Below are 25000 nucleotides of genomic sequence, written 5' to 3'. Positions count from 1 at the left end.
TTTTTAAGATCTTCATTTGATGATAATCGAATGAGATTAAAATTGATATTTATCAACGAAGTATACAGTAATCGAAATCATTTGATTGAAATGCATTAATTAATTAGTTGAAATATATAATATTCATCTTGCAGGTAAAAATTATAAAAATAATAATAATAATAATAATCATAATCATAACAATAATAATTAATATTTATATATTTTTTAATATAAATAAAGTTCTAATTTTATCAGAGGTTATTAGATCGATGTAACGATATTCGTGTAAAATTGTTTTCGATGATTAATAAGATTTTTTAATGTTGCAAATTGATCAATCGATCGATCGATCGATCGATCGATCGACCGATCTATCACCGAGGTAGGAGAAAAAAAAAAGAAAGAACAAAAGGGAAAAAAAGAACCAGAGAAAAATATGCAAGCAAGTGCATTGATCCTCGTTGTCCTTCGACTTAAAAATAGCAGAAGTAGAGAAGGAAAAGGAAGAAGAAAGGGAGAGGTTTTATAATGAATGCCATAGTCTTTTCGCAAGCTCACGAAACTTGCTCATCATTATGCCTTATGGATGGTAGCATATGTAAAACTTTCTTCACCGATCATTACTGCCAATTTTCTTTTTTATGAATTTCACTGAACAGATGGTACGCAGTATGGTCGTTTCGAAAAAAAAAAAAAAAAAAAAAGAAAGGAAAAGAAAAAAGAAAAAGAAAACAATGAATAACTGCAGTAATTATATACCGGGTGGAAGAGAGATGGAGAGAGATGGAGAGGGGGGAGGAGGGGAAGGGGGAGAAAAATAGTGAAAAGTTTGTAGACGATTATAAAAATCAATAATAAATCTTTCTAGAGATTCATTTTACGTAATATTTTTATCACATAGATTTATGTATTATCAAGTAAATCGTTAACATGAACGTATATTTGTAATATAACAATCTTAAAGAAATTAATTTTAGGTATTAGTCACTTTCGTGAAAGGAAAAAAAAAAAAAAAAAAAAAAAAAAGAAAAGGATATAAATTGATGTCATAAAAAATCGATCGAAAAACATTTTAATACTTATTATCATAATGAAAGACAATGATTATATTATTATACAAATCGATATTTGATAATAGGAAGAAAGAATATTTTCTTGAAAAGAAATATCACGCTATATATATATATATATATATTATATATATATACATTGTATGTATCAACTATTGTTCTTTTCTTTTCGAGTTCTTTTTCGAGTTGAGTTTTAAGCATCATCGAGTTTTGCGATGCAAGGTCATCGATGCACCTGCTATAAAATCGGTTTGCATACGTTCTCTTTCTCTGAACGTGCTGATCGAAGCGATCGTCCCTTTCGATGGCGTGTATGTTCGTTGGCCTTGAAGAGCGAGTCCTCCTCCTTGGCTTTCTCCGACACAGGAAAGGTACTGCAGACAAGCAAGCAAGCAAGCAAGCAAGCAAACAAACAAACAAACAAGCAAGCAAGCAAGCAAGAAGGCAAGCAAAATAAGAATAAGAGAGAAAGAGAGAGAGGGAGAGAGGGAGAGAGAGAAAGATCGATAGAGAACGAGGATCTAGCACGTGAACGTTGTCAGGATTTCTCGCTCACGTTTCACATAGCATGTTTTTCTTCTTCCTGTAACTGTAAATTGTCTCTTATAACATCCTAATGTTTTTTTTTCTTTTCTTTTGTTTTTCTTTTTTTTTTTCTAAATTATGCTAAATATGCCTTGTACCTTGTAATATCTACGCCGAAAATGACGTAAACAACAAAGATAATGATGATGATGATGATCATGATGACGATGATCAATGATTACGATGATTACGATTATTATTATTATTATTATTATTATTATTGTTATTATTATGATAATGGTCTTGTTCAAAGTCATTCGTTTAAAATATTTATAAAATAAGAAAAAAAAAAAAAAAAAAAGAAAATATCTCTTGTATTTTTCAGGGTTAAGTTTGGAAAATAGTAACATGTCGATGTCATCAGTAGGTCCACAAAGTCCGCTGGACATCAAACCCGACACGGCTAGTCTTATAAATCCAGGAAACTTCAGTCCTTCTGGTCCTAACAGTCCAGGGTAAGTGTGAAAAAAAAAAAAAAAAAAAATTAAAGAAAAGAAAAAAAAGAAAAAAGAAGAAAACAAAAAAAAAGAAGTTAAAAAATCTTGAATATATTTCGTTTGACTTTTGATAATAAATCGTTACGATCTTAAATGTCTTAGGTCCGTCTAGCCTATAATATGATAATATTTTGTATGTATATTACAAATGATAAGAGAAAAATGAGAAGAAATGTGTGTGCGTGCGTATTGAATTTTTTTTTGTTCTCTTTCTTTTTGTCTTTTTTTTTTTTTTTTTTTTTTTTCTCCTCTTTCTCTTTTCTTTCCCATCCCGATTATATCCCCATTGGATCGTAACGTTATTCGTAGATATTCTCGTTATTCTCTTCTTTACATGTAAGATCCTTCAACGCTGCTGGTTGTCACAGCAACCTCTTGAGTACGTCGCCAAGTGGACAGAACAAGGCAGTTACACCCTACCCACCGAATCACCCTCTATCAGGCAGCAAACATCTTTGTTCGATCTGTGGTGATCGAGCTAGTGGCAAACACTACGGTGTTTACAGGTAAAGATTTTTATATATCACAAGGACGTTTATCTATTTATTTTTCTTTTTTCTCTTTATTTTTTTTTCTGTTTTCTGTTTCTTTTCTTCTTCCTATTTGTTTACTCTTCATTATCGTACTCTGGCGATCCTTATCTTACTTAAGATAATTTTTTTTTCTTTCCTTTTTTTTATTTTCTTTTTTTTTTTTCCTTTTTCTTCTTTTTTCTTCTTCTCTTTTTTTCCACTTTTTTTTCTTCTCCTTTTTTTTTCTTCCTTCGACATTTCGCTTAAATATTTATTCAGTAAATTTCCATGTTCATTTCTCACGAGATCAATTAATAAATTTAATTGATAATCAATATTTATGATAAGCGCGAAATATAAAAGTGTGTACATTTCGTTGGATTTATCTCATTTAATGAAATTAGAAGGATTATAATAAATCAACGTGTACACGTATATACACACACACACACGGATATATATATATATATTTTTTTATTTTGTATCATTTGATTACTTATAACGATTGATAAATTGAAGATTGGATCAAGCGTATGAAAGTATTCACATTTGCATTCTTAGAGAAAACGAGTGTGTTTCTTCGTTTCACTTTATGAAGGAGATTAGAATAATTTATGAACAAGGATGCACTTTTGCGATGGAATGAAAAAATGCGCTCGCATCGTAATAAAGTAAGAAATTCGCATGGTATATAATGATGGAATGCGAGAACATACGGATGTATTGTGAAAGCAACATCGAGATAGAATTATCAGTAAGAAAAATGGCTGGCTCTATTGAGAGACATAAGCTTACATATGTATATACAGGGTTGGTCAAAAGTTTCCAAGATGATTTAAAAAAAAAAACGGTTACTCTTTCTTTTGGACATTTTTGTATAAGTATTTTTCTTTTTATTTTATTTTTTTTTTTTTTTCCTATTTTTTCTTCTCTTTTTTTTTCTTTCTTCAAATCGCAAAACTACTACAAGGCAAGCTTGTAAAATTAAAAAAAGATTAATTATAATACAAGTCTGAAAAATTTCAAGAGAGAGTTATTAATTTTTAATATTTACCTATGAACTTTTGGGCCCACTATATAAATCTTTTTATACTAAAAACCGGCTTAACTATAATATATAATGTCATTATAATTCGACAAACGTGTCATTATTATGATGACGTTGAAAGAAGGAAAAAAAAAAAGAAAAAAAAAGAAGAAGCAAAAAAAAAAAAAAAAAAAAACATAAATTAATTTAAATTTAACATTACCAATTTTTTCTTGCCGATTAAATAAATCCTCTGTATTGTTAATTAATAAATTTGCACATAATGACAAATGATCGATTTATTTTTCGTCTTTTTTAATTCTTTTTCTTTTTTTTTTTTTTTTTTTTTCACTTGCCAATCGATCGATCGATCATTTCTATTCCTACAAAAAAATATGTTTCAGCAATGAACTTTAACTCTGTTGTTACGATTGCGCTTTCATTAATAAGTTTATATATTTCATGCACGTAAGATGCTTTTGTAATGTAAAAAAAAAAAAGAAAAAAGAAGAGCAAAAGGAAACGGGAGAAAAGAAAAAAAAATAAATAAAAAGAAAAGATATAAATATAATGATCGCATAATCTTTCTTAATAGGGATTAATAAACTGAGCTAGTCGGTCGAATATAAGCATATATAAGCACTTTGAAAAAGGTTAATACACGATCATGTATAACAGACAGAAAACTGATAAGATATCTGAAGAAGAACTTTATGCATGTATGTGTACGCGCGCGCGCGTGTGTGTGTGTGTGTGTGTGTGTGTATGACCACGTGTATGTATTCTATATAAATATATATACATATAAATATATGTGTATGTATAATATATATATATATATATATATATATATATATATATCGTTTTCATCTCACACGTGACTACGAGTTTGCTTACACGTGGAAATAGTATACTATAAGTAAGTTTATGCCATCTGTGTAAGCACTTCGCACTCCTTTTGAACATCAAAAGAATTCTCTTTCTCACTCACTCTATTTTTCTATCTTTTTATCTTATTTTCTATCGCTAAACTTACTTTCTGAGATAGCAAAGTAAAAATATAAAGTGTTAGATCTAAATGTAAGATCTTTGATCGCATCCAATATAAACGATAAATTCAAATAAAATAATAACTTTTATTTGAATTTATTAATGGAGAAAACTTCTATCATAAGTTTTTAAATTGTCCGTTTAAAAGATATAATTCCTCTTTCTCTCTCTCTCTCTCTCTCTCTCTCTCTCTATCTCTATCTATCTCTCTCTTTTATTTTTCTTTCTTTCCGTCTCTGTCTCTCGATGTCTTTTAACTGATAAAAATATATAAACGTCTTTTTTTCTTTTTTTCCTTTCCTTTTTTGAAACGAAATAGAGATGATTTAATTTCTTAAATTCATAATCTTGAGAATGGCCGTTCTCTTCTCGCGTTGCATCAGATCTAAGGCAACCTTGGACTTGTATCGTGCGTTGCACAAGCTCGCTCACGAGGCTAGGACGGTTACCCAGCCGTAGTTCCTATGTAACATGATTGCAATGTGTATACACGTGTCTGTGTATACATACATGTATATGTATCTGTGTGTGTGAAAGAGAAAGAGAAAGAGAGAGAGAGAGAGAGAAAGAAAGAGAGAGAGAGAAAGAGAGAGAGAGAGAGAGATACAGATATGCCCGTCTCTCATGGTCCTATAGGCACTTTGCTCCAGTGGCAGCTAATTAAGTAATCACGGCCATTACCAAGGCTTCTCTCGCTTGCATGCTATATTCTCTCTCTCTCTCTCTCTCTCTCTCTCTTTCTCTCTCTCTCTCTCTCTCTCTCAATATATATATATATATATATATATATATATGCTCGATTTCCATCCGTCGTCGTTTCATTGCTCGAGTAAAGGTACGCTACTTGTATCCGATAGTGATTATCCTTGGCGTGAATATCTCTATCATGATTCTTTAAAGTAAGATATTAAAATAAAAAAAAAAAAAAGGAAAAAAAAAATACATATACACACACGCGCGCGCGCGAGAAAAAAAATATTGAAAAATCATTGCTAATATATGCTCTTGAAAACTAATATATCATGTGAGAAGGTAGAGCTGCAACCAAAATAAATTCTCTTCGTGGAATGTCGGTCCTGCTTTCCTGGCAGAGTCAAAGTGTCGGGATCTTTTGGATATAATCCAAATTCAAAAACGAAGAAGCGTGATTCATATTAGAGAGAGAGAGAGAGAAGAGAGAGAGAAATTATGAAAGTTTTAATTTTTCGAAGAATATATCGATTTGAAGTTTCAACTAAAAATTTCGTGTTAATTATTATTAATTTATAAAGTCATACACATATACATAGGATTTCTCGTATAAAAAAGAAAAAGGATCATAAAGATCGTGACCTGTTCAAAGGATATAATTGATATCAAAGTTAAAAAAAAAAAAAAAAAAAAGTTTCATTAACTGTAATTAATCTATCACGTCGAATAGTATGTTGTTGTTCGTATGAATATATTCTTATCTTATAAATCATAGATCGTTCTGACGTTTCAGAAACAAAAGTTGAATTAATTATAATTAAGTGTCGAATGAAAAAAAAAAAAAAAAAAAAAAAAAGAACAATGAGAAGAAAAAGAGAGTAGAAAAGACCAAAAAAAAAAAAAAAAAGAAAAAGAAATGAAGAAGAGAACGGGGGAAAGAAAAGGAAAAATGATATTAAAGATAAAAATTGAAAAATAAAAATGATTAAAATTTTCAGCTGCGAGGGTTGTAAAGGATTCTTCAAAAGGACCGTACGTAAGGATCTATCGTATGCGTGCCGCGAAGAAAAGTCCTGCATAATCGACAAAAGACAAAGAAATCGTTGTCAGTATTGTCGATATCAAAAATGTTTGGCGATGGGAATGAAAAGAGAAGCGGTACAGGAGGAACGACAACGTACCAAGGAAAGAGATCAGAGCGAGGTCGAAAGCACAAGCAGTCTTCACTCTGACATGCCGATCGAACGTATTTTGGAAGCTGAGAAACGAGTTGAATGCAAGGTCGAGCATGAAGGAAATTACGAGGTAAATTTTGTTTTTCTTTTTTTTCTTTTTTCTTTTTTTTTTTTTTTCTTTTTTTTTCTCTCTCTATTTTCCACATCTTCATTCTCTACGTCTTCATCATTTTTCATTCTATCTTATTTATTATTTAATTAATTAATTGTCGTTACGTTTCTATAATTATTTTTCAATTTCTTCGTTGTTTTACGCCCATAGTCTCTCGTTTCTTTCTTTCTTTTTTTTTTTTCTTTCATCCCTCTTTGTTTTCTTTTTTTCTTTTTTTTTTTTATCAACCAATTTTTCATCAATATCTATCCTAACTTTCAATCAACCTTATAAAATATCTTTATTTATTATTATTCTTTTCTCTTACTGTTCCTTTGTTCTTTTTCTTTTTTTTTTTTTTCTTTTTTTTTTTAATCATTTGATAACACTTACACGCTCCGTTCATCATCTGTCATTTCTTACATTTTTTTTTTTTCTTCTAAAATTAATAAATCGACATTTGTTATTAAGATCCTTTTACTATTGTTATATATAATAGTGTCTCACGGGCTTAGCCAGTATTAATAAAAATGATCTATCTTTCTACCTATCTATTTATCTATCTATCTCCTCTCTCTTTCTCTCTCCCTCCCACCCTTCCTTCTTATCTCTCTCTTTCTTTCTCTCTCTCTCTTTCTCTTTCTCTCTCTCTCTCTCTCTCGTTTTCTTTTTTTCTCTCCTCCTCTCGATTAATCTGCTATCCCGTGTGATACACAGAATGCAATATCGCACATTCGCAACGCCACGAACAAACAGCTGTTCCAGCTGGTGGCATGGGCCAAGCACATCCCGCATTTTACCTCGTTGCCGTTGGAGGATCAGGTACTATTACTCAGGGCTGGTTGGAACGAGTTGCTGATAGCATCCTTTTCTCATCGTTCCATCAATGTCAAGGACGGTATCGTTTTGGCCACTGGCATTACCGTCAACCGTAATTCGGCGCAACAGGCTGGCGTAGGGACGATATTTGAACACGTATTATCCGAACTCGTAACTAAGATGCGAGAAATGGAAATGGACAAAACTGAATTAGGTTGTCTCAGGTCAGTCACTTAAAATCATAATCTGTCTGAAATGAAGTGAAATGAATGAGGAAAAAAATAGAGAAAAAAAAATAATGAATAAAATAAATTAGAAATATAATTTCATTTCATTCATTCAACTCTATTTTATATCTTATAAATATAAATAAAAGAATATATATATATATATATATATTATTATTAACAATATATAATAGTTATTTATAGTAGTATACTATTAATATATAATTTATCTTAACTATTATATTACTGTTATATATATATATATATATTATATTTTTATTAATAAACTTAAATTTCATATTAATCCTTATAGATCAATAATCCTCTTTAACCCTGACGTACGAGGTTTAAAATCCATCCAAGAGGTCAGTCTACTACGTGAGAAGATCTATGCGGCTTTAGAAGAATATACACGTGTATCTTGTCCGAACGATCCAGGAAGATTCGCTAAGCTATTGCTTCGCTTACCGTCCATTCGTTCGATCGGCCTCAAATGTCTCGAACATCTCTTCTTCTACAAGCTGATCGGTGATGTACCGATCGACGATTTCCTAATGGAGATGCTGGAGTCACCCTCGGATCCTTAGGAACAAAGGGTGTGCCGCATTCTGGGGCACACCGATCTCTGAACAAGAGAGAGAGAGAGAGAGAGGGAGAGAGAGATAGAGAAAAAGAGAGAGAGAGAGAGAAGAGAGAGAGGAGAGAGAGAGAGAGAGAAAGAGAGAGAGCGAGATAACTCGTGGTAAAGAGATGTAAAGCTACGGGGGATGAAAAAAGAAAAGGATAAAGAAAAATAAATTAACGTGAAAACAGAGCTATAGGACAACACCATTACAAAAACAACAACAACAACAACAACAACAATAACAACAATAATAATAATAATAACATTGAAGAATATTAAAATAGAAAATTTACAATGTTTTTTCCTTTTATATATATATATATACATATATATATATATATATATATATATATATATTTTTTTTTTTTTTTAACTCTCTGTTCTTTCGTTTTTGTAAAAAAATATCTCCGGTATTCACGAGTTGAGCGAAATGGAATTACTTACTTCTTTCTTTCTTTTTTCTTCTTCTTCTTTTCTTTTTTTTTCTTTTTTCTTTTTTTTTTTTATTTCTCTCATCGTCTTTTTATTATTTATGTATCTTCGTTGTTTAGAGAACACTTATAAATAACAAATTGCGAAAATTCCCTTCATCGTCGAAGGGAGCATCGATTCTTTCATTCTTTTTTTTGTTTTTTTGTATTTTTTTTTGTTTTTTTTTCTCAATTCGATTCGTATCGAGAGCGTGTCGGAAAAAGTATACGACGAGGTAGACATTGATTTTGGTGACTTCATATATATTATCCCTCGTTTGTTTACAGTTCTTTTTTTCTTTCTTCTTTTTTTTTTCTTTTTTTTAATCCTTTCCTTTTTATAATTATTTATAATAATTACAAGATTGTTAACATTGTACGTTCAAATGTTATCTCTTTTTTTTACCCTCTTTTAAAAGAGGACACCGATTACAAGTTTTCCACGTCGTGTAATATCGTACGGAGTATGTAACTGCATCTATATCTTTACTGCCTATTTTATTATTATTATTATTATTATTATTATTATTATTATTATTATTATTATTATTATTATTATTATTATTATTATTATTATTACTACTATTACTACTACTACTACTACTACTACTACTCCTACTATTATTATTATTATTATTTTATTATTATTATTATTATTATTATTATTATTATTATTATTATTAATATTATTATTAATAAGATTATTTTATTTTTATTATTATTACTATTATTATTATGTTATTTTAATCATGTACCTATTGTTGGTAGAACGTATTTAATTTAATTATGCCGATACGTAATCGCATCAGTTTGAGAATTTATTTATTTGAATAATTCGTTTCAACAACTTAAACAAAAACCATATGTGTGTCTTCTCGTTTTTATCATTAAGGATGCAGTTTACATATTGTATTACTATACGAATATTCATACATTCCAACTCTGCCTCGATTCGAATCGCTAATTTTTTTTAAAGAGCCACTACATTGCGCGTGTATATATATATATATATATATATATATATATATATAATTTATATATATATATATATATAATATATACAACACACAGCTGAAAGCACGTGTCGTCGCACGTGTAGATTATAATTTATTGTTTTGTATTTTAGGATATAGAGAAGAGACAAACTTACCAATAATTATACATTACTGATTATTACGTAGATCTTTTTTTTTCCTTTTTTTTTTTCTTTTTTTTTTAATTTAATTTAATTCAATTCTATTTTATTTTATTTTTATTTTATTTTATTTTATTTTATTTTATTTTATTTTATTTCATTTCATTTTTTTTTTTCTATTTTATACAGCGTAACGTTGTCTGTAACAAAATATTAAAGAAAAAAAGAAAAAACAAAAAAACTATGACAAAGGAGTATCCGTTTTCAAGGGGTTAGGGATTTTTAATAAGATGATAAAGTCGATAGATTATTTTGTGTGAAAAGTTTAACTCGTAAATGGCATGATGATAATGATATGGACAACAAGAAATATGAAAAAAGAAAAGAAAAAAGAAAAAAAAAGAAAAGAAAAAAAAAGAACAAACTATGTTTTCTCAATGTAACTCTGTCTTCTATGTCCGATGTAAACAAAATTATATTTACAAGAATATAGAACGAAGGATATCTTATTGTTTAATCAACAACAATAAGATTGTTCCTTGAGTATTGAAATTTTTTTTTTTGTTTTAATCGGCAATATCAAATGAAATTAAAGTGTATAAGCTTTGAAAATCTTTGCGAGCGACACCTTGTCAAAATAATTGATTTATTCTTTCAACCTGGAAATGTAGAAATTACTTATAGAACGTAACTAAGGCAAAACCCTACTCTCGTTGTTAGCAATTTACAGAATTCTGTGAGATATGATTTGAGCTGAAGGACCTTTAAAAATTCTAAGTGTAATTAAAAGATCTCATGAATTAAATAATAAATTATTTAATATTATCTTGATAATTGTTAAAGATTAATTCAATGATTATAATATATTGATGGTGCATTGAAGTATATTATGCAAATGGCCTTTACTTTTGTACTGTTGAAAGTCTATGAAATGGCTTCAATTAAAAAAAAAAAAAAAAAAAAAAAAACAAAATTAAAATTATATCAGCATTTGATTAATATTAAATAATTTCTTTAATTTGTGTATAGTCGAATAATTTTTCTTTTTTCTTTCTTTCTTTCTTTCTGTTTCTACTTCTTTCTTTTTTTTTTTTTTGTTTTTATTAAATACCACATTTTGACATCTTTCAGCTCTAGTCATTGACACTGTTTACTCTAGTACTCTAGTATTCATAGGCAAAGGATCATACTTACACACTTCGATACTATAAATTATAATAATATTATTATATATTATTAAACATATTTCTATTTTTGCGTGAATGCCTACGATTGTTAGTTGTTGGTTATTGTTATCTACTTGATGAGAGTTTTTAATGTTATGCCTACCATCAAAAGAAACACGATATTAAATTCTCCATTTTTTTCATAACAAGCTGGAGTTACGGTTCATTTCAGACGCCTGCTGTGCCAGTTATGAGTATATTCATGAAAAATGCAGAATAGTCCTGTATAGAAGACGGATAACAGAAATTGTTGTGTTTTTACCTGATTTCTGTGATTTTAATTAAACCGCTAAATGATGATGATAATGATAATGATGATGATGATGATGATGATGATGATGATGATGATGATGATGATGATGATGATGATGATGATGATGATGATGATGATGATGATGATGATGATGACGATGATGATGATAATATAATGCTATCGACGTTTCACTATCTATGAGAGCGAGATTAGTTTGATAAATTTAATGATTGTCGCGCTATTCTTACCCTTTCCTTTTTCTCGATTGTTAATTCTGCTCGATGGTTGAAACTGAAAGCACTGACCAGAATTACCTCCCAATGGACGCATTTTGCGTACACACCTCTTCAAGCTCCTCAATGTAAAAAGTAAGAGATCACTTAGGGTTCGAGGGCGCGAATGCTACCTGTGAATGAAGTTTCATATAAATCTATAAATGTTAAAAAAAAAAAAAAAAAAAAATAACAAAAATCTATACATACATACATATATATATATATATATTTATATATAAATATTTATATATAAATATAAATATATATATATATATTTATATGTGAATATATAAATATATAAACCGAACTCTTTCGCAAATGATATACAAATTTCAGTAGTGATCGGTAGATTATTAAAGCTAATGAAAAAAAAAAAAAAAAAAGAAAAAAAAAAGAAAATTAACTTAACATTATATACGATTCAACATTACTAAGGTAAGATTAAAGATTCATCGGAAAGATTTTAAAGCGAAGGCATTAGAAAATATATATTGATCATGTAACAAAAGAATTAATCAATCAAGAATTATTCTTGAACGAAGGAGATAAAATATGATGATTGTCTTTGGTGTAAATCTTGATGCTTTTGTCACCTTTTTGAAATAGTTAGAAATGGTACAATACTGAAAATTTGTATTTAGAGATATTTTACATAATAATGATGTTCTACATAAAGAAAGATTTATTAATTATTTTTATCATTCAAATTTTCAAGATTTTATATATGCTGTGATAGATAAGCTCGAAATATTGTTGCGCCATTATTTTCGTTTCATTTTCTTTTTTTTTCTTTTTTTTTTTTTTTTTTTTTTAATATTACAACAATTTTGTGAGATAACATTTAAATCGTATATTTCTTATTATATATAAAAATGATCTACTAACCCTTACGCGTGCTTGTGCTAATTTATTTTGAAATAAGTCTTTCTCTATGTAGAATAATAGAATGGGGTGCGTAGCAAAGTTTCTGTACAGTCGCATTTTCATCTTTGTACTTATAATCTTTGTGATTGCATCTTATTATATTCATCCTGCATGATTAAAAAATGAAATATCCGATCAAAAGAAAATTAACTCGTGTCATCGTTAATATAATGACGACATTCTAGCATGATTTCTAGCATGTCCTACGATAAATGATTTTCTTTCCTTGTTATTGAAAATTTTCCTCGCACCCATTCTATGTAAATCAGTACAAATAAGATTAATGATAATACAATGTTTAATCTTTCTGAATATATAGAGATATATCTGACTCTCTCACATTAAGAAATGTCCTATCGAATGCTGTACCTTTGCAAAGCTAATTTAGAAATCAGAAAATTCTATACTTTTTGCGGACATGTCTTATTAATTTATATAATTCTTAAAACTGCTAATTTTAGAGAAATTAACATATATATGACTGCCACTACGATTAATATTTTTTGGAGTATTTGCATTAGTCAAATAGACCTCAATCAATCTTTCTACAATCTAAAGAAACGACAACAAAAGGAAAAGAAAAGAAAAAAAAAAAGAAAAAAAACAAAGAAAAAAAAGAGAGAAAAAAAAGGAAGAAGAAAAGAAAAAAATAAGTATTAACTAATTTACTATGCCATTTTATTGTAAATTATACACCGTGAATGCAGTTGGATGTGATTTGTTTTTACGAAATTGATGATGACATTTTTCAAACGAGGGGAAAAAAAAAATCAAGAAAACGATAAAAAAAAGATTAATAAAAAATGAAAAAAATGAAAAAAAAAAAAAAGAAAAGAAAAAGAAATTATATTCTCTAAAATTCCATAAATTAATCTAAAACGGGTAGGCAGCTCTCTGATATAACATTCCATCCTGCAAATGATTATTATAAGCAGCTTTAGATAATTACGGATACCAATTAATCAGTGTCCAATCCCGTGATAAATTGCTGCACCGTTCGATTCAATGCCCATTTTATTATTATTATTATTATTATTATTGTTATTATTATTATTAATATTATTACTATTACTATTATATTATTATTATTATTATTATTATTATTATTATTATTATTATTATTATTATTATTATTACTATTATCTGCCTGTTTATCTCGTTTTTATTAATTTTATATACGTATGAGAAATACACCTTATAACGTATAAACCTCTTAAAATATTTTTAATTACTTTATTATAATTTTAATAACGAAATTTCAGTATTTTGTTCTATAATTAGCAGTAAAAGGCATGTGCGTGTATGAGTATGTTATATAATTATATGCGTGATATATATATATATATTATAAAAAAAGAAAAAACGAAAAAAAAGGGGAGAGAGAAAGAAAGAGAGAGAGAGAGAGAGAGAGAGAGAGAGAGAGAGAGAGAGAAAGAAAGAATTAAAAGTTATCGCTCGCATGTATACATACATACGTACATACACACATACATATATACATAAATACATAACACATGCCTCCTGTACTTTCGTATAAATGTGTGTTTGTTTGTGTAATTCCTAGCCCATCATCCACATCATTAAGCTTTGAAAAAAAAAAAAAAAATAAAATAAAATAAATAAATAAATAAATAAATCTTGAGCGATTAAATAATTAACAAATCGCAACACATACATACGTATCCGTTGTAGATTACAAAAGTGTTTAACTATCTGTAAGAATAATATTGGAAATTATGATACGCTTTTATAAACGTGAAATACAACATACTTTTTTGAAAGAGAGAGAGAGAGAGAGAGAGAGAGAGAGAGAGAGAGATAATGGTATGGGGAAAATAAAACAAAACAAAAAAAAACAAACAAAAAAAATAATATAAAAAAAAATATAAAGCGTTTGGCAAGATGGGACAGCAATTGTTTTATAAAAAGTAAGAATAATATATTGACCTGTGTGTGTAACAATGAGAGTATATAAAGTGTAATCTAATATGAAAATGGAAATAATAAACAAACAGAGTTGAGATTGTAAAACATTTAAAACACGTAAAGGGACACGAGAGAGGTGATATTGTGTATGTAACTTGTAAAACGGTATGAACAAAGAAGGAAAAAGAAAAAGAAAAAAAAGAAAAAGAAAAAAAAAAAAAAAAAAGAAGAAACATTAACAATCCCTAAGCAAAGAAATATTGTGTATGATCTTGCATCAAGAAATAATAGATCGTCTATTCTGATTTATCTAAATAAAATATTTTTATGAAGCAAATGCCTTTATCAAAATTTCACTACCTTTAATTTTTTAATTTTATTATATTATAATTTGTTTTACCCTTTGTTTTTATTTATTTATTTATTTTTTTTTTCATATTTTGAATTCTAGTAAATTTATTAAATAAACATCATATATATATATATATATGTATATATGTACGTTACTATGAATATGTTGTTAGATATTAATTTTTAGATATCTTCTACGTTTCTCATGTTTCAAATGACGTTTTATTAATATACCATTTTGAATTTGCACTATTGCACAATTTTTTCATAATAATGACAATCATCATTGCTTTCCATTACATATAATAAATTTTTTCAAGCGTGCATGCACACAGTGTCCAAGCATATTTTTTTATTGATGGAACTATTAAAAACTATTATATTTTCTTTTTTTTTTTTGTTAGTAAAAAAGATGGTTAGTTGTATATAAAAAAAAAAACATTAATATAAATCAGATCGTTGAATCAAATTACAGAAAAAAAAAAGAAAGAAAAAAATGTAGAATTATACTTTCTTACTTCTATAAACTTAATACAACGGTTTAGTACAATGAATTTTATAGAAATATGTAATAAAAAAATTAGATCTGTGTGGAATGAGGGAAGATATCAATTATTAAATGCTTCATTGGTCTATTTTCTTTTTAATCGAAGATGTCAAAAAATTCGTGGTAAGTAATTAAAGATAATTATTATGGAAAACATTCTTTTTCTCATTTATTCATGATGGACATTATGTTGAGTACGGTTCAAGAATAATTATCGATTGTAGATATTATTGATATTAACAATAATTATAGGCATTATAATATGCGCTGTGACTTTTGTTATCGCTGCAAGTTCTCTTTCCCCATCTTCCATATTTCTTCTTTTTGTTATTATTTTTTAATATATCAATATATATATATATATATATATATATATATATATATATATATATATATATATAAATAAAACCATTGGACAGAGCACCAAATAATAAAAAAAAAGGAGATCCTTTTAAATTTGTCACAAATTATTCAAAAAAATTATCATAGAAATTAATTTTCACTTTTCTCATCTACACTCCTGTTGTAGATTATATACAACTGGTTTTCCTGTGAATACACATTTTACATTATAGAAGAAATAATTCAACTGCACTGTTAAATTATTGCCCTTGGAAGTAATATCTTTCAGTACATATCTGTAACTAAATCTCACAGTTTATATATATATATATATATATATATATATATATATATATTCATTTATTTTTTCTTAATTTGTGTGCAGTCTTAATTCCAGTTTATCTGAAAATAAAAATTTTTTTTTATTTATATGAAATAAAAAAATAATATATATATATATATATATATATATATATATTATATATATTGAAATAAATTGTGTATGTGGTACGAATAGACGCTTCAACGAGATAATGTTGTAGCGGGAATTTAATTTACCCATTTTTTTCTAACATGAAGTGCAGTGCCGTACAATTGCATGGCATAAAACATGATAGAGTTCATGTATACGTAAGAATAAGTGAATATATATATATATATATATATATATATATACACACACACATAATTAATATTATTATATATGATGTACTTACAAAATTTTACCACAATTTGTTGAATATCTAAGAATTATTTAGAATTTTTCTTCATCAAGTCCATGTTTAAAGAACATCATTACAGGCACAGATTCACCATCAATTTCTCGATATTCCATTAAACCAACAAGACCATCTATGTCCATTGATTCACCAGTGAAAAATTGTAATTCCTTGAATCGACCTAATATGTCTTTCATAACTTTATTCATATTTGTTTTAAAAACTTCAACCTGATCAGGTGATTTTTCTTCCAATTTTGCCACTAATCTAATATCATAAAATATAAAATAATTAATTTCTAGAAGATAAGAAATAGGAAAACATATACAATGCTACAATTTCACTTACTTTTTCATGTAATCTTTAAGATACAAAGTATAAGATTTTTTATCTCCAAAAGCAAACGTTTCTTGGAGACGATGATTTAACACAATATCAACACCAGATTCAACAGCTTCGTCTGTACATTCCTCTGCTTCTTCGGCAGACGGATTGAAGCCAGCAATTTCTATATCTCCGGACTTTCTGGTCACTAACTGAATATATTAAATAGAAATTCATACGTATAATAATGCACTTTCTATAAAAATATTCTAAGATACAAAATAAAAATTTTAACATTACCTTGCCATATACTTCATATAAAACATCATCTATAAGTTTGACCTTATATGTATCTGAGAACATCTCATCACCTGGAATACAAGAATATTCGTTACTTTTATTAATATTCCATAAGTTATAAAAAAAAAAAGAGAAAAAGGAAAAACATATGCTACTTATTAAGATTGATTCTATCTTTAAAATCGAAACGATTCGTTGTACGTACGAAGAGGTTATGTACGTGTAGACTTGATTATAACAAGAAAAAAATAATAAAAAAAAAGAAAAAACAAATACATTGGAACTTTCTATGATAATTAATAAATCTACTTTACAACAATATCGTAACAATGTCTAATATAAATATTCGAAATTACTAGTAACACATAATATTGTTGAAAGACATTATAACTGTCATCGTTCGATCCTGAATTTAACGTATGTTGAAAAGTAAATATAATTAATTGAATTAGAAAAATATATATCGATAATATTTATTTTTAATAAGTATATTCAAATTTACCAGTAAAAATATCTTTGTAGATTCTCATTTTGGAAGATGGAGAAAGATTAATTTGCAGCTAAAACTAAACAAGACACAGCCACCTCAAAGAACAAACCGGAAGGGAGAAGAGGACAAGTAGATGAACTATGGTCAACTACCAACTTTCTGGTATATATATATACAGGCGTGCTACCTCCTCTAACATCCGGCTAATGAGATGTTTTGACCAGGTTATAATTTAATTGTAAAAAAATTTATAACATATATTAAAATATATAAATAATATCTTTATATTGAAAATAAAAATTCTTAAAATAAAAACAAATAAAAAAAAATGTAAAAACATTGGAAACAATTATATACGAAGTATTAAATAAAATAATAAAGAAAAATTTATATTGACATACCGTTATTAATTTTCATTCATTATTATTCGTTTATCCGTCAAATAAATGTGAACGTTCGTTTTCTATCGAATTAAAATTAAATTAAAATCTATTTTTTCTTTTCTTTTTCTTTTTATAAATTTCAAAAGATCTAATAAATTTTAATATAATATTTTCCTCTTTTTCTTATTATTAGAACATTCAAAAAGTGTTCGTGTAACTTTTCAATTTACGAATATTTTCAACAGCCAATCACGTTTCGATCCTTCGCCACATATAATATTTTTATATTAATAATAACATTTAGCGCTTTGTTTAATATTTCTTATCAATTGTTTTTATTATTTATCACAAAAATTCATTATTATACATTGTTCTTTTAATTTTACCTTTTCAATGAAGTATATTAAAAAGAATGGATTATTTGTACGACCAATCAAATTTGAGAATCAAACGAGAACGGAAGTTAATACCTTTTAGGATAGAAAAGAGAACTTGTTATGACTACTACGTTATAACGTTAGTATATATATCTATATACGGATATATAATGGCTGTGAGATCACTTCCGCTTTTATACTCTGACGAAGAAACGTTGTTGGCGTAAGTTCAGTTCTCTCTAATTCTTATTTGTTTCAAATAATATCAATACAGTTTTAATATTGTAACATAAAAGTTTTTTCTTACATTCGACAATATTATATCTAAAATATAATATAATGGCTAATGGTCAAGAAGAATGTAATATGGAGAAAAAGGTTACCGAAGAGGTTAAAAAGGGTAAGCCGGTAGAAAATGCAAAGGACGATGCAAAAATTGAAGAAACGAAAGAATCCTCGGAACCTACACAAGAATTATTAGAACAGATTAAGGATCAGATAGAAGTAAATATTTAATAAAACATATTTAAAATATTTCATTTATAAATTGTTTGTTTGTTTCTTTTCTTTTTTTTTTTTTTTACATATCATGTGGGTATTATATATTCTATATGTATATATATATATATATATATATATATATATATATATATATATATATATATGTTCTTGATAGAATTTTATTCTATTAATATTTACATTACGTTCTTTATTATAGTTCTACTTTGGAAATGTAAATATGCAAAGAGATAAGTTCCTTACGGAACAGATAAAATTAGACGAAGGATGGATACCTTTATCCGTTATGCTTAATTTTAATATGTTGGCCACTATGACTACTGATTGTGATATAATTGTAAAATCTCTTGAATCAAGCGAATTGATTGAAATATCCGAAGATAAAAAGAAAATAAGAAGATCACCTAAATTTCCTTTACCAACGTATAACGAAGAATATAGAAAGGCACAGGAAGCCAAAACAGTTTATATGAAAGGATTTCCATTAGAAAATATGAATATTCAAAAATTAAAGACATATTTCAATCAATATGAACCATATGAGAACATTGTTGTAAGTATTTCTATATTCTATATTTTTATATTCTTATAATTTATCATATCTTTTCAATATTATTTAATATATGTTAATTCTTTAGATGAGAAAATATTTGGATAAGGATAAAACGTTACACTTTAAAGGTTCTATTTATTTACAATTTAAAACCTTGGACGATGCTAAAACTTTTATGGCAAGAGATTCTATTAAATATAATGATACAGAATTAATAAGAAAATGGGCGTAAGTTTTATCTTTATATAACATTATTTTATATACAATTATTTTAGACTTAAAATACTTTTGTTTTTTATTGATTATTAGGGCTGATTATAACGTAGAACGAGCTAGTGAAAAAGAAGAAAGAAAACAACGTATACAAGAAGCAAGAAATAAAAAAACAGAAGCAGTAAGTATATATATATATATATATATATATATATATATATATAATAAATTTATATAAATATAAAAGTATTAAATTAATGATACATATATATATTTTTTTTTTACAGGCATTAAAAGATTCTAAGATTGAAACTGTAAATTTACCAAAGGGTGCTATAATTCACATGAAAGGAATGCCCGATGATTGTACAAGAGATATAATCAGAACGCGTTTTGAAGAATTTGAAATTCCTATTGCTTATATACATTTTGAATCGGGTGACAAAGAGGCCTGGATTCGTTTCCAAGAAGAAAATTCAGCCAAAAGTATTTTAGAAAAATTATCAGAAAATAAGGTAAATAACGATGATTATTTTTAATTGTTAACATCATTTAATGTAATTGTTTAATTTAATGTTATATCAAATTATATTTTTATATTTATATTAAAAAGATATTGATCGAGGAAACGGAAGTTACGTGTCGAGTTTTGGAAAATGAAGAAGAAGAAAAATACCTCGACGAAGTTAAGAAATATATTTCTAATCTCAGGCAACGTCATAAGAGTAGAAACGAAAGTAAAAAAAGTAAGAAGATTGTTATTTAAATATAAATAATTATTGTTAATACGTATAAAAATGTATAAATGATGACCAGCCATGCTAATACTGAGAAATCTATATAGGATTTCGTTGAGTTGAAATTATTCAAGTTACTGAAATTATTTTAAAAATTAAAAATCCAATTTTTCGTTTATTTTTTCCCTTCTTTTTTTTCTGCCTTGTAATCATTCTTATTTATATTTAAATATTATTATTTCAGATCGCACAGGACACAAAGGAGGAAGGAAAAGGCCAGCAACTTCTCCTGCAGATCATCATCCAACAAAAACTACGGCTGTTGAGTAATCATTATTGAAATTATTTAAGATGTAAGATATATAAAAGTTGATCGATGACATTTTTTCATCATGGTTGACCTGCTGCTGCTATGTATAATACAATTCATACTATTGTAACAATTTATACATGTACAAAGCGGAGGAAGCTTTGTATATACGTTAAGAGACTTAGAAATGCTAGATATATATATATATATGTATATATATATATGTATATATATATATTTTTTTTTTTTTCTTTTTTTTTTAAATTGGAAATTTAATTTTTGTTTTTTTTCCGGATAACCGAAGGGCCTGTTATATAATATAAAAATTAATTTATATATGATCCGGATAAAAGAGAAAAATAAACAAATGATCTATTATATATACAGTACCTTTAAATATGATTATTTTTCTATGGTTATCAAAATTCGTAACGATTAGGACTGTAGTAATATTTTATTATAATATAATGAATCGTTAAATAAAGTTTGTAATGATGTTCCTGACACGAGATTGTAAAATTATATTGACAAGATTTTATACATATTTATAAATATATATGCATATATATATATATATATATATATATATATATATATATATATATATATATGTATTATACATTTATAAATATTTTTTATTTTAATGTCTTTTTTTTTATTTAGCTTCCTGCGCCTTTCAATAATTCTCAATTGTATATCGTTAAAATGAAATTATTTTGTATGATCGTTTTTATTTTCTTATTCTCGAATATTTCCGATCAATATGCTTGATTGAAAATGAATTCTTTCACGGTAATGTTGCAATCGAAGAATAAGTTCTTAGTAGGTTACAATGCAAATAATATTGAGACATACGAATATATCGTACCGATGATTATTTATAAATAAGTGTTTATTGTTTTACAGTGAAATTAACAAATCTCGTTCCGAGCCTAAGTCGCTAGTTAAATTTCACTGTTCATTTTTATTTTATTTTACTTTATTTTATTTTCGTTTATTATTATTTTACGTGCTTGATATTCTTTTTTTTCTTTTTTTTTTTTTCCCTCCTTTTTACGTACGATCGCAAACAATTGTTAACGTATGTATTGCGAATCATATTGGAATTGTTTGCGAATAATAATACTTTGAAAAAATGTTTACGCGAGAGCGCAATTAAAAATTATCAAAGTCGACAAGATTAGACGATTTTTTCTTTTCTTTTTTTGTCTCTTCCCCCCCACCCACCCCCCACCTTCCCCTATATTCTCCTCTCCTTCGTATAAGTTTTTATGCTAATTACAAGAGTAATATAATTACACGATTACGACCTTAATCATAGTTTTTTTTCTCTTGCCTGTGTGAAGAAGTGTTAGAGAAGTGTCGTCACATTTACGAACGAGGATTTTCTTTTTTTTTTCTTTTTCGTTTTTTTTTTCCATTTTTTTTTCTTTTTTTTTCTTTTCATTTTTATTTTTATTTCGTGACGAGAACTAATTATCATCGAAAGTTTTTAGATTTATTATCGTACAGACGAACGAATATGCATTTATATTTTTTCTTCATCTCTAAGAAGAAATTATCGAACATACGTAAAAAAAAATAAAAAAAAAAAAAAAAAGAAACAGAAAGAAAAAGAAAGTCTCACAGATCTTGACTCGTCGTTGATCATATTTGTTTAGACGACCGAGCATGTCTCCTCTACCTCCTCCTCCTAATCCTCTTCTTCTTCTTCTTCTTCTTCTCCTTCTTGTTTACCTTAGAATCGTAATATTCGTCTTTTTTTCCTGGGTTTTTTCTTTTTTTTTTTTCCTTTCCTTCTTTCTTTTTTTGTTCAAAAGGAGATATGGATTTTTTTTCGAAGTTGCAAACGCTACTACATTTTTTCGAGTTAAATATAATACAGTCAATTTTATTTAAATATTTTCGAAGGCTCCCGTCAACGCACCGTCTGCATTCATTCACGAATTCGACTTTTTAGTTGGTCGTGGAGAAAAACGTGGGAAGAAAATAATTTTTCTATTGTTCCTTTTTTTTTTTTCTTTCTTTACCTTTTTTTTTTTTGCCTTCTTTTTTCTCCTCTCTCCTGGTTTTCCTCTTACCTTCTTTCCTCGAGCACAGTACTATTTTCATTTTCTTGCTTTTCTTTTCTCTCTTTTCCTTTGAAGAAATACACACGCACACAGAGATACACACACACATACACACACAGACACACACGTTCATTATTTTTCTCGTATATGCATCGATATTCGATAGAGACAAGGAAATGCAAGTTATTTTAATGTTGAATTAATGAATAATGTATAAAGTCGTGTTCACGTTGCATATACTTTACTTATCTTTTTTTATTTTTTTTCTTTTTTTTTTTTTTTTTTTTTTTTTAATTCTTACGAAGAGTTCTTTTTTTTCCTTTTTCTCGTTTTTCCCTTTTTTTTTCTTTTTTCTCATTTTTTTTTTCCTTTTTCCTTTTTCTTTTTCTTCAAGTATATAGCAACACGCAAGAGAGTACACAAGTGCATAACGTTAAAGAACACTCAAATCTTTCACTTGAGTTCCACATTATTATTATTATTATTATTATTATTATTATTATTATTATTATTATTATTAATATTATTATTATTATTATTATTATTATTATTATTATTATTATTATTATTATTACTTTTTTTTTCTTTCTTTTTCTTTTTCTCTTTTCTTTTTGGTTTAGAAGTAAACTTCAATGTAAAATGTACACCTTATGGCATAGTACGCGGACGAAGGTACTGATTTTCAAAAACTATTTCTCTCTCTCTCTCTCTCTCTCTCTCTCATACGTACATACATGCATGCATATATACTTATATAATACATACATACATACATACACACATACATACAGATTCTCATCCTTGCACCTTATTATCCTTAACGAAAGAAGAACACTCTTGGAACACAGTCCTGGAAGATACGATACGATCTTCCCTTTCATTATCCTTTTCTTAGAGATAATCATGATTGATTGATTGATTGATTAATTGATTGATTGATTGATTGATTGATTGATTGATGTCTATGAGTTCAAAAGGCAATATCAGTTGTTTCTCTTTTTCTTTCTCTTTTTTTTTTTCATCCGACGTTAGGTTTGATTTTTGTCTGTGACTTTATTTATTTATTTTTCTTTCCTTTCTTTTCTTTTTTTTTTTTTTTTAGAATCTAGATTGGGTTGTAGCCTCACAATCAACGAAAGTCACTCTCTTTGATCTGATGGTGCCGCCCTCTGGCAGCAACCCCTAATGCTATACAGATATCTCTTGTATCTGAACTCGTTTCTTAATGGTATTCGTATTGCCAGGTGTTGTACTGAGAGAACTGGTAGTTCTGACAGGTGGTTTTGGTGGTACTGGATCTTTATGAATAGTATTACCAGAAACATGTTGCTGTTGCTGTTGTTGTTGTTGTTGTTGTTGTTGTTGTTGTTGTTGTTGTTGGCCCGTTTTATTATCTACTTTCATTTGACCATCTTCATTGACTATTTGTTGTTGTCCTTGAGATGATTGTTGTTGCTGTTGTTGTTGCTGTTGTTGTTGTTGCTCTTGAACGGAAGGACTCCTGGCTAAAGTCGTGTAAGATGGGGGTGGCTCTTGACCAGGTCTATTTGTATTTTCAGTAGCTTTTATCGCTACAGGTCTAGTGGTCATTGGTAATGATTCTTGTCCATTTGGCGTACAGTCCATGGCAGCTCTCTTTTTGTCACGATCACGTTGATAATAAATACCAGCGAATATGAGCATATTTAAAATGAGTAAAATCAATCCAACACCAACTGTAATTGCTAATGCTGTTGTTGTACTATAATAATGACGAGAGGCGGCTAATCTTTGAAGCAATTCGGTATCGTCTTCTGATTCCTCTAAGATTGGGGTAATATTTTCAACTAGTGTCTCGTCACCCGTTGACGTACTGCAAGCTGTTGTCGAGGAAGCTCCGCTACTTTTTGTTGTGCCCGTTAAAGGAAGTGGCGTATACCATTCGTCTCTAACGGGACCTATTAAATAAATAAAAAATATTATTTTTCAATGAAACGATGACGAATAAATTGATATTCACTAATTATTTTTAATATGCTGATACAGCCTTTATATGCATTTAATTTATTAAATTATATAACCAGAAATGAAAGTAATTAATTTAAAAAATTTGATATTATAGTTATGATATAAATTCAAGAGTATACCCGCATAATAATGTTCTT

General features: G+C 27.5%; 4 protein-coding genes across 19 annotated transcripts in view; 2 read left to right on the top strand and 2 right to left on the bottom strand.

Annotated features, from left to right (window-relative positions):
* The window catches only part of usp (retinoid X receptor ultraspiracle), a 50995-nt gene extending 42273 nt beyond the window's left edge, over positions 1–8722 (top strand). For 3 of the 8 annotated variants that reach the window (XM_035873023.2, XM_085661716.1, XM_085661717.1), the window contains exons 3-7: positions 1963–2092; positions 2476–2640; positions 6412–6718; positions 7457–7782; positions 8099–8717. In XM_035873023.2, the coding sequence (XP_035728916.1) occupies positions 1963–2092; positions 2476–2640; positions 6412–6718; positions 7457–7782; positions 8099–8372 (1202 nt within the window). In that variant the 3' untranslated portion in view covers positions 8373–8717. Of the gene's footprint in view, positions 1–1962; positions 2093–2475; positions 2641–6411; positions 6719–7456; positions 7783–8098 lie in introns of all 8 variants that reach the window. The other 5 variants (XM_035873025.2, XM_085661719.1, XM_035873024.2 and 2 more) reach the window with 4 other exon arrangements.
* A 6871-nt stretch (positions 8723–15593) lies between these two features.
* On the bottom strand, positions 15594–17863 carry Tctp (translationally controlled tumor protein). Its single transcript, XM_035873034.2, has 5 exons — positions 17705–17863; positions 17203–17273; positions 16927–17114; positions 16576–16845; positions 15594–16261 (listed from the first exon to the last, which is right to left on the bottom strand). The coding sequence occupies exons 1-4, from the start codon at positions 17730–17732 to the stop codon at positions 16614–16616; spliced, it is 519 nt and encodes a 172-aa protein (XP_035728927.1). The 5' UTR covers positions 17733–17863; the 3' UTR covers positions 15594–16261; positions 16576–16613.
* Positions 17864–18637: 774 nt separating this feature from the next.
* La (La autoantigen-like) lies at positions 18638–21288 on the top strand. The gene is made up of 7 exons (XM_035873027.2): positions 18638–18956; positions 19171–19524; positions 19610–19752; positions 19834–19918; positions 20025–20252; positions 20351–20483; positions 20719–21288. Exons 1-7 carry the CDS (start codon positions 18792–18794, stop codon positions 20802–20804), a joined length of 1194 nt encoding a protein of 397 aa, XP_035728920.1. The 5' UTR covers positions 18638–18791; the 3' UTR covers positions 20805–21288.
* Positions 21289–23450: 2162 nt separating this feature from the next.
* NLG-5 (neuroligin 5) overlaps positions 23451–25000 on the bottom strand; it is a 181859-nt gene continuing 180309 nt past the window's right edge. For 8 of the 9 annotated variants that reach the window (XM_085661608.1, XM_085661611.1, XM_035873020.2 and 5 more), the window contains 2 exons: positions 24983–25000; positions 23451–24793 (listed from right to left, as the gene is read on the bottom strand). The exon at positions 24983–25000 is cut by the window's right edge and continues 129 nt beyond it. In XM_085661608.1, coding sequence (XP_085517734.1) covers positions 24045–24793; positions 24983–25000 — 767 coding nt within the window. In that variant the 3' untranslated portion in view covers positions 23451–24044. The remainder of the gene's footprint in view (positions 24794–24982) is intronic. The other variant, XM_085661612.1, reaches the window with a different exon arrangement.

The sequence above is a fragment of the Vespa mandarinia genome, chromosome 15 (genome assembly GCF_050613455.1).
Source record: "Vespa mandarinia isolate Hongniang chromosome 15, ASM5061345v1, whole genome shotgun sequence".
Taxonomy (NCBI): domain Eukaryota; kingdom Metazoa; phylum Arthropoda; class Insecta; order Hymenoptera; family Vespidae; genus Vespa; species Vespa mandarinia.
Note: the sequence above shows the minus strand (reverse complement) of the source record. Positions and strands in the feature narration are given on the sequence as shown.

What these genes read in the sequence shown, in the direction of transcription:
- Tctp (XM_035873034.2), bottom strand. Translation starts at nt 17,732, where the DNA reads ATGAGAATCTACAAAGATATTTTTACTG. An exon ending in CTACAAAGATATTTTTACTG is followed by an intron (nt 17,274 to 17,704) that starts GTAAATTTGAAT and finishes CTTGTATTCCAG; the next exon opens with GTGATGAGATGTTCTCAGAT. An exon ending in CTTAAAGATTACATGAAAAA is followed by an intron (nt 16,846 to 16,926) that starts GTAAGTGAAATT and finishes TTATGATATTAG; the next exon opens with ATTAGTGGCAAAATTGGAAG.
- La (XM_035873027.2), top strand. Translation starts at nt 18,792, where the DNA reads ATGGCTAATGGTCAAGAAGAATGTAATATGGAGAAAAAGGTTACCGAA. An exon ending in AACCATATGAGAACATTGTT is followed by an intron (nt 19,525 to 19,609) that starts GTAAGTATTTCT and finishes TTAATTCTTTAG; the next exon opens with ATGAGAAAATATTTGGATAA. An exon ending in GAATTAATAAGAAAATGGGC is followed by an intron (nt 19,753 to 19,833) that starts GTAAGTTTTATC and finishes ATTGATTATTAG; the next exon opens with GGCTGATTATAACGTAGAAC.